The sequence below is a fragment of the Lycorma delicatula genome, chromosome 4, assembly GCF_047948215.1.
Source record: "Lycorma delicatula isolate Av1 chromosome 4, ASM4794821v1, whole genome shotgun sequence".
Taxonomy (NCBI): Eukaryota; Metazoa; Arthropoda; class Insecta; order Hemiptera; family Fulgoridae; genus Lycorma; species Lycorma delicatula.
Window position 1 is genome coordinate 186,787,186 of NC_134458.1, and position 16,757 is coordinate 186,803,942.

Consider the following 16,757-nt stretch of genomic DNA (forward strand, 5'->3'; position numbering starts at 1 on the left):
CCCTGGACCCCTGCTGTGTTCATTATCCTCATGCTTGTGAGAATAATGCTGATAAATAACAATTAAAGCCTGTTTAATTTATAAAAACTATCAATATATTGTAATTTCTTCAGTGCATTAGTTTGATCAGCACAGAATTCAAACTTTTGAGTTATCTTAAATATACAGGTTTATACTTGGCCCCCATCTTAGAAATAGTAGTTATAGCTGGTTATCTCTCCTTTATGGGTAAAAAGGTATTTTGCACAGTTCTTATTGTTACCTAACATTATAAAGAGGTGACTACTTCATTTCTCTTCTTTTTTTTTGGAGGCTGGTGTAGCCAGTCATGTTGCACATAATAACAGTCACAGTAGCTGTGTTGGTTGAGCTGTCGCACCTTTAAAGTTACTTTTCTTGATAACCAAAAGAAGTATAAAAAAAGATGAAAACATTTTATGTTAAAAATCTAATTTTAAATACCTCAAGTGGTCTCCGAATTCAATTTGAATTTGTTTAAGCTGTAGGAAAGTTGAATATCAGCAAGGAACATAATCCTGTTGCTACTACAAGCCATTAAAACTGCCAGCATATTGAAACATGAAGCATTTTATAATGGCAGTAGTCCTATGGTCTTCCTTTTCACATATAAAAACTATGTTCATGCAAAATTTCATCTGTCAGTTAAGTATTTTTTGTGTGGAAGAGTAACACTTACAGAGACCACTAGAATTTTATAAATATGGAGGTTGGGTTTTATAATTTCACCTGAAATAAATTTGCAGTGTTCTGTCCTTTGCTATGAAAAGCAGAATTATAGAATTTTTGATAATTCTATAAAATTTGATAATTTTTTAAATGTTCTACATACTTTCGCTTGCAAACATTATCTTTTTTTTTCATTTTTCTAGAGTAATCCCTGGATTACTTTTTCCAGAGTCATTTTCTAAAAATGTACATTATCTTTTTTTAGGCCTGTTTTGTAATTTCATTCTTACTGGATGATTAATGTATTCATTGATATTTATTTTAATTTTTAGGATATTGTAATAACTGCTTCACCAGATACAACAATTCGTGTATGGAATGTACCAAGTTCACAAGCAGTTCAATTAATTAGAGCACATGATGCTTCTGTAACAGGTTTATCTTTACATCCTACTGGCGATTATGTTTTGTCTACTTCAACTGATCAACACTGGGCATTCTCAGACATTCGTACAGGACGACTTTTAACAAAGGTATAAATTTTCTGTTACTATTTAGTATGGTAAGAGGTTTATTTTTAATACATCAGAGAAGCACATGTCTGTTTCTTCTACTGAGATGGAGATTTCTTACAGAAAGGTATTTATTAATTTTTTACTTTACACTGTCACTAGCTTTTTTAAAGACTGATGTATGTTAATTATCTGAAGTACAAGTACCATTAATTGGAATTGCTTTCTTTGAGAGTAATGTTACTTTTTTGGGGTTATTTTCTTCATTATTTACTTACTTTTCACTTGTTTTCCCCCTAATGAAAAATTTAAGTGTTCCTTAAGATATTGAATAAAGAAATTAGATTTAAAAAAAAATCTTTTTGTTTTTATTATATCAAAAGTGTTTAATAACATTTCTATGTATAAACATAAGTTCAGTTAATAACGGAATGGAAAATTGTCACAAAAGAAAAAAGAATTTCCATTTAATTGATGCAGAATTTTGCCTTCTTTTGGAAAAAATAGTACTGTTACTTCAATTCAGAGTAAAATAGCTTTATATTAACACATCCATGATGGCAGTCAAAATACATAAGTTTTTTTATTTGTCATAGTTATTTACATGTATACTTACATATAAAAATATGGAAATTTTCTTTTCAATTTTTTAGTTTATATTTGATGACATATACATGAAATAAGCATAATTTCAAAGAAATAAAACTCCAATCATGTTTTTTTTTTCCTTTTTTGTGTGTATCCTGTCATGTTTATGACACGTCTTTGTTATGATATATATATAACTCCTAGGTGACATGCACCCACACGGGTACATGAGCTCTCTTATTCCTCTGAGCCTGCTGCTAGAAACGCCACTAGTTGCATAGACACCTGAATATAATAACCTGAATAAAATAATTATTTGTAAACTTGTGAGATATAGTTCTTTTCATGACACTTCTAATATGCCATTGTATGATTTTAAACACCTACAGTGTAGCCAGACTAAAAATAAATGCTGTAAGAAACCTCTGAAAACATGTACCTCATTGGATGCACAACGCACTTTACTAATGAGCTGAGTGTACCCCTATGGGTACACGACATCATTTAAAAAAGAACTTGTGTACCATACAAGTGAACATGTTAATATAATAAGTATGTATGTATTCTGTGCTTACGTGAAACAATTCTTTTTTTAACTGATGACTTCTAAACAGATTATAAAGAGTTTTAATTTAAATTTACCTTTTCTTTACAACCATGTATCTATTCCAGTATAAAGTAAAATTATGTATATATTGTAATAGTTGTTAATTAGATTAATGATTCAATGCAAACTATATTATGTATTTTTTTTTACCAATAGGGCTGAAATAACAATGTTTTTGAATGGCCACCGTACTGAAACTGATCATCTGAAATTATTTTTAGATTCTTAAACTATCAATAAAATTTTGTTTTAACTATAATTTAAAACTAATTTTTTATGTCATCTCTCAGTGACGTTATGGAATATTGAATTCATTACCAAAAGAAAAATAAGGAATTTTTTTTATGCAGTTTTACATAATTTCAATTGCCCTTCAGATGAATAACAATTTATTTGAAGCAGTTTGTAAGGATAACTCTTAAACAATTATACCTTTTCGCTTTGTCTTGACACCTGCTGTAGTCATTGTACAAATAATTCAAAGCTGAAGTTTATTGAAAGTGAGAAAAAATTTTAATTTAAACAAGTATCATAATTAAATTAATCTCTTGAATTATTATGCTAACTGATTTTTATTAATTGGTATGTTAAAAGATAATCTGCTTGATTATTTGTAAATAAATGATATCTATACACTAAAATGCATTCAAGCCTCAGATGTATAGAGTCCTCCATTTGTGATGTGAAGAGTACTATCATACTCACTTTATCAACAGCACCTGTTTAGGAGTTTGGCAGAGATCAATACTACTGAATTCCTAATGGATGTACTAGATTATTGCGAGTTTCATATTGTGTTTAGTTTTTTATGTTATGCAAACAAATTTTTTATGTTAGTATAAGATTTAAATGGTTTCCAAACATAAGAATGGTTTTTTTGTTTATTTTTAAAAGGTTGCAGATCAAGGCTCAACTGGTATTGCACTGACAACAGCGCAGTTCCATCCTGATGGTCTTATATTTGGAACTGGTACATCTGATTCACAAGTTAAGATTTGGGATTTAAAAGAACAATCAAATGTTGCTGACTTCCCTGGTTAGTATTTATCATCTAATTATTTTTTTTTCTTATGATTTGCAATGCTTGGGGAGAGTCACTATATAAACTGTAAATAGTTTCATTGGTAAAAAAGTAAATAAATTATATTTTGCAAAATATCTCCTGTATAATTGAAACTATTCAAAATTCATAATCACTAAGTAAAACGGTGATCCCTTAGTCATAGCAACTATAATTTTGGAGACAGTAGTTTTATTTCCAATTAATATTTGATTAGTAAGAACAAGAAAGCTATTGTTAACCAATTAAATGTATTTATGGTAATAAATATTTACTCAGTCAGTGATAAATAATAAACAACAAAATTTTAGAGAAATGGGATGTTTATTTTTCATTCCTTGAGAATAATTTAATTTTGTAGCATTTAATAACAGCCTTGTTTTATATAATATGGATGCTAAAACATTCTGAAATTTTTTTATCAAAAAAAAAATCCTAAATCATTATTCTAAATTTTAATTAGCATAAGATTTAATTTTTTCACTTGTAACAGATATTTTGATGCTCATTCTTATGCTTCCTGATCTGGTATTTTTACGTAAAATTGTTCTTACACTAAATCATTTAATTGTTTTTCATTTTAAATTATCACTACAGTTAAAATCCATATATTGTTTGTATTTTTTTCTTTCAAGTTTACTTTGTTGAACAAATAATAGGGCAACAGTTGATGTTATATAATTGCTGTGTTAAATGCCTACCTTGGATGTTGCAATTTCAATGAACCGATATTTTAGTATGTTGGTTTTTAAAAATTGCTCTTTAGATAATGTTTTTTTTTTTTTACTTAAAAAAATGTTATATAGTATGTCTTCTTTTTCCTGTTAGCCTCCGGTAAATTACCTTTCAGATAAAACATCAGAGAATGAATGAGGTTGATTATGTATGAGTGTAAATGAAGTTTAGTTAATTTTTTCACTTGTAACAGATATTTTGATGCTCATTCTTATGCTTCCTGATCTGGTATTTTTACGTAAAATTGTTCTTACACTAAATCATTTAATTGTTTTTCATTTTAAATTATCACTACAGTTAAAATCCATATATTGTTTGTATTTTTTTCTTTCAAGTTTACTTTGTTGAACAAATAATAGGGCAACAGTTGATGTTATATAATTGCTGTGTTAAATGCCTACCTTGGATGTTGCAATTTCAATGAACCGATATTTTAGTATGTTGGTTTTTAAAAATTGCTCTTTAGATAATGTTTTTTTTTTTTTACTTAAAAAAATGTTATATAGTATGTCTTCTTTTTCCTGTTAGCCTCCGGTAAATTACCTTTCAGATAAAACATCAGAGAATGAATGAGGTTGATTATGTATGAGTGTAAATGAAGTTTAGTCTTGTACAGTCTCAGTTTGACCAGTCCTGAGATGTGTGGTTAATTGATACCCCCACCAAAGAACACTGGTATCCACGATCTGGTATTCAGATCTGTGTAAAAATAACTGACTTTACTAAGACTAACGCTGGAACTCTCGACTTCCAAATCAGCTGATTTGGGAAGACGCATTCACCATTAGACCAAGCCGGTGGGTTATCATATAGTATGTCACTTAGTAACATTATAACTCTGTTACATTCCTGATTAAAAAAATACTGGAATCATAAAGTTTCTTGAATTTTATAGTATTTTTTTCTTAATTTAAACATACATTTTATTGTTTAACATTTTTGAATGCTGTAATATAATACACAAATATAAGGATATAGCATTATCTAAGGAATTTTTTTAAAAAATGCTTGCAAGATGAACTAGGTAGGTTGGGATATTCCACAGCTTGTCTAAAGTAAGCAAGTTAATTTCCAGATACACATATGTTATTCAGGATTTTCTCTTACAAAGTTCAGTAATGCATTGTTTTGTAACAGAAATCTTTTTGTTTTACACTATTTGTTTGTCTTTTTATTTCTGTTATATACTTAAAGCACTTGGAAATATAAGAGATATAACTCAGGAATTGCTTTCACTTGTGATTAATAATCGCTACTGATACAATCCTGCACAGAACCAAACGATGGAGTTAACTTTTAGGTTTAACTTGGTTTATTTTTTAACTTTGGTTTAACTTTTGGTTGGATGGTTTAACTTTTTTTTTCACTTGCATTTTTAATAGGCTTGACATGATGTAAAATAGCATATTTGGCTCTGTGAAGAAGGGGTAGGAAATCACTTTTCTCTATTGCTAGTTACTTTTGCATGAGAACTTTGTTATTCTTGAGAAGAACTGCATTGTTTTCAGGATTGAATAACCTCTCTCTTTTCCTGTTTAGCCTCCGGTAACTACCGTTAAGATAATTCTTCAGAGGATGAATGAGGATGATATGTAATGAGTGTAAATGAAGTGTAGTCTTTTACATTCTCAGTTTGACCATTCCTGAGATGTGTGGTTAATTGAAACCCAACCACCAAAGAACACCGGTATCCACGATCTAGTATTCAAATCCGTGTAAAAATATCTGGCTTTACTAGAACGCTGGAACTCTTGACTTCCAAATCAGCTGATTTGGGAAGACACGTTCACCACTAGACCAACCCGGTGGGTTAGGATTGAATAACCTAATGTTGATCTCTTACTACTGTTACGGCTCTGACACATAACAGACATTCTTAGAATATATAATAATTATTTAATAATTTATTATTTTGAGACAAAAAAAAAACTGGGTATGATGTGGTAAATCATGACAGCCCATTTAGGTGCTTTCCAGGCACCTTTTTTTATTAGTAAAAAAAGTTGCTAAGTTGCTTTGGTTAATTATGTACAGTTCCTGTTGCACAGATACACATATAATTTTGATATTTTTTTATTAATTTTCAGGACATTCTGGCCCAATTACTGCTATTTCATTCTCAGAAAATGGTTACTATTTAGCAACAGCTGCAGATGATGCTTGTGTTAAATTGTGGGATCTCCGTAAGTTGAAAAATTTTAAAACTCTGCAGTTGGAAGATAATTATGAAATAAGAGATATTTGCTTTGATCAAAGTGGTACATATCTTGCTGTTGCTGGAACTGATGTTAGGTAAAGTCCTTTACATTAATTGAGTAAATTATTATTTTTAAATAATTTCAATAGGCATTCATTCAGTAATGTTGTTGAATAAAGTAAGATGATTTTCTAGCAGCTTTAGTAAATTTTAGACATCAAATGAAACTTTAACAGAATGTAGTCAATGTGCATGCTGTAACATGCACGTTCATAACTAAACTGAAATCTGATTTATTTTCTCCATTGGAGACATCTTAATATTTACCTAAGTGGTCAAAATAAGTAGTTAAATTATTGAAAATACCTAAGCTGTGATTATGATTTAGGCCCCAAATTAAGAAAGGTGTGCTATATATTAGAAAACTTCAAACATACCTTATGAATCAGTATTCAGTGTTGGTTGCCTGCTCTAAGCTACATTTATTTCACTGTACTTATGCTTTTTGAGAGAAACTTAGCATCTTAATAACAAATATATATACTCGAGTGTGTGTGTGTGTGTGTCTAATAGACAATGTAAAACTCAGCATTCCACCACAGTACAGAATATAATAATATTTTTTACCTTATTACTTCTTCATTTGTACATCAAAAGCGCTTTTGAAGATTTTCCCTTATTGTCAGTTGATCAAAAATTAAAGAATTTAAAATTACACATTAAAAATTAAAACTATTGCATATATAGTGAAAGATATGCAGTCAAAAATTAAAACATTCTTAATAACATCAAATTTTTTAAAATTTTCTATATATGCCTGTAGCCAGCCACTACATACAGTACCATACTAGTATTTTATTAATTTTTCTTATCATTTACAAAAGTGCTGCTATCTATAGCAGCTTTGATAAAATCATTATCAAACTCTGTCTGCAGATTAATCAAGTTTAATTTTTGTTTATATTTATATATATAATATTTTTCTAAAATGTCAATTTTTTATCATTATTATCATTTTCTTTTGTAATTCAATTATTTTTAAATTTCTAAATCGGTAATGGAATTTTTTTAACTATTAAGTAGTTGGCAAAGTTAAAAAATCCTAACTTATTGTTTTTATAATGTCTAAAATGTTCTGCAAACCTTGCTCTAAATGATTTATTAGTTTTCCCAATATAATTTTTTTTACAATCATTACGTGTTATTTTATAGATACCACATAAATTATTAGAATCATTGTGGAATTTTAAATGTCTTATTATATGGTTGTTCGGCTTATATGCTGGTTTATATTTTTCATCATTATAAACATTAATTGAACTTTCAATAACATTATTAGTGTAAGAGTTTTTTATATAGATATTGTCACTGTCATGTTTATTATTTGTAGGTTTCATTGTTGTATTACTAGATTTTAACCTTTGTTTTTTATAAATATTATCAATTAATTAGGTTCTATATCCATTTCTTACTGCAATACTTTTTATGATATATATTTCTGTATGTAATTTCTTTCTCCTTGTTGTTCTGTGTTTAAATTGTGACCAAGGATGATTTTATTTTCTATTAATGGTTATTTAACTTGCTATTGGCTTCCTATGTATGGACGTTATAATTTTGTTATTTTATTAGTTTCCTTGTCAACATCTAAAAACTTGTTTTTCTGCACTTTCCGTTTCAAACATAAATTTTAAATTATCATGATACAAACTGAGTTTATTGTGATTACATTACTGATTAAACTTTTGTTTAATCTTTATAAATTTATTAGTTGGGTCTTTTATTTGTATAAAATTATTATCAATTACATATTTCTTCATTAAATATATAATAATGTTGCCGACCATTAAATAGTTAAAAAACATTCCATTACTGATTTAGAAACAAATTAAAAATAATTGAAATTACAAAAGAAAATGATAGTGATAAAAAATTGGACATTTTAGAAAAAAATATTATATATACAAATGTAGATAGAAAGTCAGCTTGTTTAATCTGTAGACAGATGTTTGATAATGATTTTATTATCAAAGCTTCTATAGATAACAGTACTCTTGTAAGTAATTAAATATTAGTATGTTATTGTATCTAGTGGCTGACTACAGGCATGAATAGGAAATTTAAAAAAATTTGATGTTATTAAGAATGTTATAATTTTTAATTTTAATTTTTGACTGCATATTTTACACTATATACGCAATAATTTTAATTTAATATATAATATTTTAGTGTAATTTTAAAGTTTTTAATTTTTGATCAACTGATGATTAGGGAAAATCTTTGCAAGTGCCTTTGATATACAAATGAAGAAGTAATAATAAGGTAAGAAATATTATTAGATTCTGTACTGAGGTGGACTGCTGAGTTTTACTTTTAGTCTTTAATATAATTAATACAGAGGAAGATATGGATAACAATAAAGGAAGAATTGTTTTTACTAAGTTAATATATATATATATATATGTTTTTTAATGAACAAAAAGTATTTATATATAAATTATATTTTGATATTTTTATTAATATAAATAAATATATGTATTTTTTTAATATTAAAATAATTCATTAACATATTGACCAATGAGTTAATAAAATGTAATATTATATGAAATATAAACCACCAGAACACAGTAATTAGATAAGCTAAACTTACTAAAATTATTTTCAATAACTAGTTTTTACAGTATTCCACTTCTTCAGATAGTATTAAATTCTATATCTATACATTAAAACATATTCTTTTAATTATTTGTTGTTTTATTTATAACTATGTTCTATATTTTTAAATTTTAAATATTATTTAGAGCATAAGTGTAAATTTTTCTGTCCAGTACTGGATTTAATATGGTACTGTGCTTTGGTGGTTTATATTTCATATAATGCTATATGTATAAGCTGGCATCTTATGACCTGAAAAATCATAATAAATTAATCACAAATACTTCAACAAGTTAAAAAATATTTTCTTAATTATAATGATATACTATTTTAATTACAATATTGTATTAAAAAAATTAACCATATTATTATTTTTATATAATAACTAAAATTACTATTATTTTCTTAATCTGCATATGACATTATTAAGTTTCTGATAGTTTTCATTGTTTGGCTGCTGAACTATAGTTTTGTTTTCATTTTGAGTTATGTACTGTATAATGTTAGCTAATAATATACTGTGGTTGTACAGTAGAGCAAAATGTATTTGAAAAATTCATCTGTGTGCCTTATTTAATCTTAATTATTAAATTAGGCTGATTATTTTCCAGAGCAGAAAAACATGATTAAATCAATGATAATTTTTTTTCCAGGGTTTATTTATGTAAACAGTGGCAAGAATTAAGAGTATTTAATGATCACACAGCAATGGCAACTGGTGTTCGTTTTGGTAGACATGCTCGGTATATAGCGTCAACAAGTATGGATCGTACATTAAAATTATATGGTCTTTAAACTGTAATCTCATACAGGATTGCAATCTTTTCTTATATAATAGTATTATTGAAAAATATTATATTATTATATTAATTTAAATAATAGAATTGCTTGGAAAAACCTATTTATGTACATTCTAAATTCACAATTTGTGAACAGAGTTTATTTTTGGCATATAGTAATATAATGAAATGACTGAACTGTATTCAGGATTTTAATGTGTCCTGATATTTTTATTTGTTTTTGAAGACAATCTTATTTAAAATTCTACTTTCCTAAATCATACATATTTTTTTATTACCAAATTGTTATCCTTTTGTAATCACGTGTTGTGAAAGCAGGAAAATTAGAATTTTTCATTTGTCTTCTGTTGATAAAATCTTAAAAGAAAAAGAAGTTTGTGTTTTAAAATGGAAATATGTTTTAAATATTTAAAAAGGAAAATTTCTTCTAAGCTTTTTCTTTTTTGTAACAAATGAATAATGGCTATAAACTAATGATGCCAAGGGTGTAACTTTTCACTTCATGAAGAAATTTATTTTAATTCTGATCGCCCTTTTACATCTACTTACTGTTATATTTTGTTTTTCTCTAATCAATTATGTATGATTTTAATAATTTACTGATACTTCTGCATCTTCCCTTGCAGCGTTAGATAATGCTAATACTGTATTACTGCCTTCAGTAGTTTCAATTATTGCCTAGATAAGTGTGGTCAAAATGTCCTGTTTATAGATTCAAGTTTCAGAAAAGAGATGATTTTTCTGAAAAGACAGATATAACATTTTTATTTGTATTTGACTCCGAATGCTGTGCAAGTTAATCATGCCCACACAACAGATGAATTTTCATTCACAAAAAGTCTTACATAATTCTGGTATCTTGTTAACAGTATTGGAATCTATATATATTAGTGCTGGATCACTGTTGCCCATTCTGATGTGCAGGTTGTCCTAAGATTTCTTACAATATCAAAGAGAATGCAAGTAATTAAACTTTTGATTTTTCAATGCTTTGTCATTTTAAATTTATAATATATACTGAATTAATCTATTCTGTGACCACAATCTATTCTTTTTAACTTATTTTATTTTTTTACTAATGATGAGGATAAAGAATATTATTGATATTAATATTAACAATTGTATTCATCTATTTTAACTATTTTTTGTTTGTGAACTTTTCAAAATATTCAGGTTTTATTACAAATTGTTTAATATTTCAACTTGATCAATTTCAGTTAGAATTTTGGAGAAAATCGTATCCAGAATTTTGGCATGTATTCACAAATGTTTTATCTTTGTTATTGATCAAGGTTTGGAACTGTCTTTAATAAGCCTTTTGTTAATGTATTAACACTTTGGTATCATTCCCTGTACAGTATAACCTCTGGGACCACCGGTAGGTATTGCTTCAGAGGATGAGATGAATGATTCATAGCATGTGTGAAAATGCCATGCCTGACCGGGATTCAAACCTGGGACCTCTGAATGAAAGCTGAAATGCTACCACTTGGGCACAGAGGCCGGCTCCCTGTACAGTATTATGCATTGCTAAGGTTACTCCTCAGAATAAGAATTTATTAACTTTACTTAGTGAAACTGTATTTAATTAGCTTGTGTAATCTAAGTTTTTTTTATCATAACACTAACCTCCTCCTTGTGAATTATTATGCTTTTAAACCCTTCTTTATATTTTCCCAATTTTATGAGTTGGGATGTTTGAGTCATTATGAATTTCAATTTGAAAAATTATTTTTTATCCTTTTAAATCTGTTTCATAAAAATTGTAAAGAAAGTCTGTATGTTAGCTGTGGGACATAATGATTTTCTAGAAACCAAATTAAACTAAGAAAATGATATTAAGGACACCACTGTTTTTGTAAAAATCATATTCATATTTTACTTATTTTGGTTAATCAGTTAACTCATGTTTTAAAGATTTATTGAATGATTTATCTATTAATTGCAGAACATATTGAGAATAAAAAAAGGAATAACATATTTTTAGAAATTTTTGGTGGATCACAGGAAAATGCAATAGAGACCTAACCTAGGCTAGCATATCTAATGAGAAATACTTTGGTTAGATGTAGCTGTTTCAGGGGCAGAACACATTCAAGGCCTTCCGTTTACTTTCAATCTGCACTGTATAGTATGACTGATAGAATTAAGTCTTTTTACTTAATAGCCATACTTTTTAATAGTAATAGGTAATAGGTAAGAAAGTTATTTGATTAGAAGAAGAATGCTTTTTTTGTTCATTGTGTAAGAATGTTTTATGTAAGTATCTATTATATTTACTTAATAAAATTTGGATACGATAATATCACATTATATTGATATTTTAAGTATACATGTTATTACGCTTCACTTCACAACATTCTTAAAATTATTGAGCGTAAAAAAATGTTTTAGAATTTTTTATTTGTTCATGAAGAATTCAAGATAAAACTTTTTTTTGTTACAGATTGAATTTTTTTTTATTCATTGTACCCAGAGACCTTATATAAGGGTCATACAAATATAAACCAGAATTTATTTACATAGCTTTATCGATATTTGATAAAATTACAAATAAATTACCTTATTTTTGTACATGTTTCCTTCAACAAAAATACATTTCCTCCACCAGATAAGTAGCTTCCTGATACCTTCATAAAAAAAAACAAGGTGGCTGTTCCAACAGCCAGCATTATCTTTAAATCTTTCTCATCTTAAAGCTTCTTTCAGCTAATCAAACATGTGGAAATCACATGGTGATAAGCCTGGTTTGTACAGTGGGTGTTCAAGAGATTTGCAATTAATTTTCAGGTCCAAGTCTGAGCTGCTGTATATGTGTGTGGATTGTCATGTAGGAGAAGGCGTTGTTGTTACAGATCAGTTGCCAGTGTTGTTTATTGGGATAAACAGCTCTGATGTCATCCAACAGCTAGCAGTAGTATATTGCATTCACCATCCTTTGTACTGGAAATCAATCAGCAGCACACCTTTTGAGTCCCAAAACATAGTTGCCAGAACTTTTCCTGCTGACAAGTGTTTTTTGGCCTTGATTGGTGCTTAAGCTGGTAATTTTATTAATTAATACAAGTTGATAATTTATTAATTTACTATTATTATGTATTAATAATTTTTATTACATTTAGTGAAGGAAATGAAAACAGGCAAAAAATTAGCTTGCATTACATTGCGCAAGCGAACTGTTGGGTTAATTATCTGCAATATTGTCTATTGTTTTTCAATGGATTTTTGCAAATGAGGTGTCATTTTGTTCAGAATTAAATGCTTAATAAATTTTCTAATATGAAAAAATTTGATCAAACAAATAATTACAAAGATATTAAAGATTAAAAAATTAAGATGGCCGCCATTTTGACATTTTTAAAGGTGATTTTTCAAAATTTTTATTTTGTAAAATTAGACACTAGTCTTAGATTTGCCAAATTTAATTAAAGTTGATATACCCATTCCTGAGAAATAATTTTTTGTTGAAAGTCACAAAATAGCATCAAGAAGGAAAACAAAGCAAAATAGGGCTTTTGTCGATATGAATGTTTTTGCTCATTTTGGTATCCTGAATCAGTACCTGAAGTTTGGGGAATACTTCCTGGAACACTATATATATAAAAATAAAGTAGGAAAACTGCACGCTTGTGTTACTCCCTAATTAAATGATTCCTGCCAGTAATATCACAATCTGTGTGTTATGGTATATTTTTATTTGGTTTGATTGAATGAGGTAGTTATCTGCTGTCCTACAAAATATGCCAGAGAGTGGAGCAATTGATTTTATGATGAGCCTTTTCCAAATTAATAAAGGTCATGCATGTCTCTTAGATTATATTCACATTGTTTTTCAATAATGCTTTTTGCAACTAAAATATTATTGGTGCATGAACGTCCAATCCTAAAGCTATTCTGCTCTTAACACAGGATTGCTTCTGCAATAACGTTCACTCGGTTATTAATTATAATAGAAATTGTAACCAGCATTTAAAGGACTAATTCCACAGTAATGTGCACAGTCATTCCATTTTCCTTTCTTAAAAAGTGAGATTACCTCTGCTGAACACCATGAATTTTGAATCTTGCAGCTCTTCCAGCATTTGTTAATCTATATGCAAAAGTCTTAGCTTAAGGAATACTCCACCATACTTTAATAATTCTGCATTAATGCCATCTAATCCTATAGCCTTTCTGTTTTTCATACCATCCAATGACTTTTGTAACTCAACTCGTCCATCGTTACAGGATCTACTCCTTCCAGTCTGATACTGCGTAACATATTCTGACACCCATAGATTTTTGTAGTGTTTTACCCATTTTTTTGTATGATATAATGTTCATCGATGCTGTTTCCTTTTCCTCTCTATTCAGAAGCTTCAGTTCTTTGTAAGCACACAAATGCCTACTACGTACATCAGGTTTTACGATGCTAACAAACTTCTCGCACTAGACCTGGTGAGCTTCCCTTACAGTTCTTTTTGTCTTATAAGTTTCCCAGGACTCAGGCGTCTTCTTTTGCAAGAGATTCATAATGCTTCTAGTTTTTCCTTAATAACGTCTCCTATTTCTGAATTCCAAATTTTTAATCTTAAACCCCTCTTTCTTTTCCTCTTACTAATGGCTTCAAATGCTGCCTTCTGAATCCACATCTTAATCTTACTCTACTCTAATCGATATCATCATCTGTGGGGACAAGAGAAAGGCACTTCTGTAATCGTTCTTGATAGAGTATTTGAATGCTTTTCCCCTACAGAAGATGAATTTTAACACATCATATTTCATCCAGCCATTTCAGGCCATTTTCTTTCATTTTGCCAGAATTGTTCACCTACCACATTGTTTACCTACCAGAAGATAGTGTTCACTATATATGTCACCATCCTTTGTGTGCTCTATTGTCTTGAATCTTGCTCCTCATCTTGTCATTAACCAGTATATAAATTTATTAGACCTTAACCCTCTTGCACTGTAAGTAAAGACTTGTGAGTATCTTTATTTTTGAAAAAAGGGTTGTTAATCCTTAAATTATTTATTAAATGATGCAAACTGGTGTAACTGTTGACCATTCGAGTTTACCAATGTTTCATCAAATTTGCCTATTACTCCTGATTACCAACCCCAGCATTAAAGTCTCCTATAATTAAATTTGATCTATTAATTTTATCTGTCGGCTTCTGCAGATTATTATAAAAAATCTCTTTTCTTCCTACCTTCCTTGGGAGCAGATATCCCTATGACTGTCAAATGACCTTTAAAAATTTTAATTCTTACAGACTTTATTCTTTCATTTTGTAGCAATATTCTCTACAATTTCTCTTAAACCAGGATTGCAACGCTCATGCTCTCTCTTCTGTTCCGTGGAACTCCACTGTAAATCATGCAGTAATCTAATTAATCTTTAGTTCCTTTTAATTTCTTTATTTCTGTTATTACCACTATGTCTACTTTCTGCTCCTTAAGCACCATATTCAGTTCGTCTTCCTTGTATGATAACTCCCTTATATTCCAAGCAGCTAAATTTAATGTGTCTAAATCTTTCAGTATTTTTGACTTTGATTTCATTGAATAATAATAGATCCTGTCCTACTTCCAAGGCTGTGTGTGAGTTTGCTAGTAATGAAGAATTCTCATTCCTGCATTACGAGCACTGTGAAGGGTAGTAGTCCGTGAAGGGGCTGTCACCTTAGAGTCTCCAGACCGTCCCTAGGTTTATGTTTGGAGACCCAGCTACTAGGCTCTTCCACCATCACCATTATTATTTTTTTAAAAGTATGTTTCTAATAAACCATTCTGTGATAGTTCCAAGGCAGTTCCGAGCTATTGCCAGTTTATGATTTTTCACATTCTTAATGATTCAAATGCTTCTTTATTCCAACTTAAATTTTTTCCTTATGTGCCTTGCATACCTGTACTGTCTAAAATTTTCTATACTGTCTAATGTTAATAATTTTTAGTAGTGGAGATTGACAATCTTCCTGATGTTATAAATCTGTTTTCCCCACATTTGTTAAAATCTAATTAATAATCATTGGTCTGACCGATCTAGGATCTAACTCAGCTGGATGTATGTTCTGGCTTTCCCAATAACAGATACTGGTTCCAGTTGTATAAGTCTAATTCCAATCATCCTACAGATTTCTGAAAGATCATGCTAATTATTTCCTGTTAGTGACATTATTACAGGAAACATGAGTGTAGTATTTTGAGATTAGTATGCAAAATTTTTATCTCTTCTTCAGTGGCATATTAGTCCTTGTATAATTTCTGTCTCGGTTAAAGCAGGTAGGATTGACAGAAGTATTTAAATGGAATTTCAGTTTGGTAACTGACAGAGAGATGCTGTCTGCTTAATGTATAACTTAATTTCCTTCAAATGTAACCCATATAAAATTATTTTGAAGATGAATTTTATACTCTGAATTAAACTTTATTACGGAACAAATAAAAAGGAGACAGTATTACAAAGTGAGAATTTTTAAAAATTCTCAGGTGATTTAAAATTACATTCTGTATGTACTTAATTGAAGATAGTTGCAATAAAAATGCAAGAATTAGAAATATATATACTGCTGGTTGTAAGCAATTTCTTAATGTATAAAATTATATTCAAATATTTGTCTAGGAAGAAGTGAACTAATAAATTATTAAAAGCCTTCATTCAGATTTTAGTCACACTATACCTCATCTTCCAGCTCTTTTTCCCATAAGTATACTTTTTATTATGAATAAAATGACCAGTACCTGGTTGAAATGGTCATAGAGTTCGTTATTAATAATTTAATCTATTAAAATAATTTCCAGTTATTCATTTCAGATCATAATTTTCATTTTATTAATTTTTTAAATTATAAAATCTCTTAATTTTTTTATGTTTATTTCTCTAGTTTATTTATAATAAATACATATTTTTAAAAAGTGCTATTCATGTATATTA

At 28.6% G+C, this 16,757-nt stretch overlaps 1 protein-coding gene across 3 annotated transcripts in view; it reads left to right on the forward strand.

Annotated features, from left to right (window-relative positions):
- Prp19 (pre-mRNA processing factor 19) overlaps positions 1-16,757 on the forward strand; it is an 80,213-nt gene that overhangs the window by 24,435 nt on the left and 39,021 nt on the right. Inside the window, exons 6-10 of one of the 3 annotated variants that reach the window (XR_012756228.1) lie at positions 1,020-1,220; positions 3,289-3,430; positions 6,277-6,481; positions 9,695-9,801; positions 12,632-12,885. Coding sequence is in view for 2 of the 3 variants with exons in the window: in XM_075364857.1 (XP_075220972.1) it covers positions 1,020-1,220; positions 3,289-3,430; positions 6,277-6,481; positions 9,695-9,801; positions 12,632-12,675 (699 nt within the window). In the remaining variant the exon portion in view is untranslated. Of the gene's footprint in view, positions 1-1,019; positions 1,221-3,288; positions 3,431-6,276; positions 6,482-9,694; positions 12,289-12,631; positions 12,888-16,757 lie in introns of those variants that run through there. The other 2 variants (XM_075364857.1, XM_075364858.1) reach the window with 2 other exon arrangements.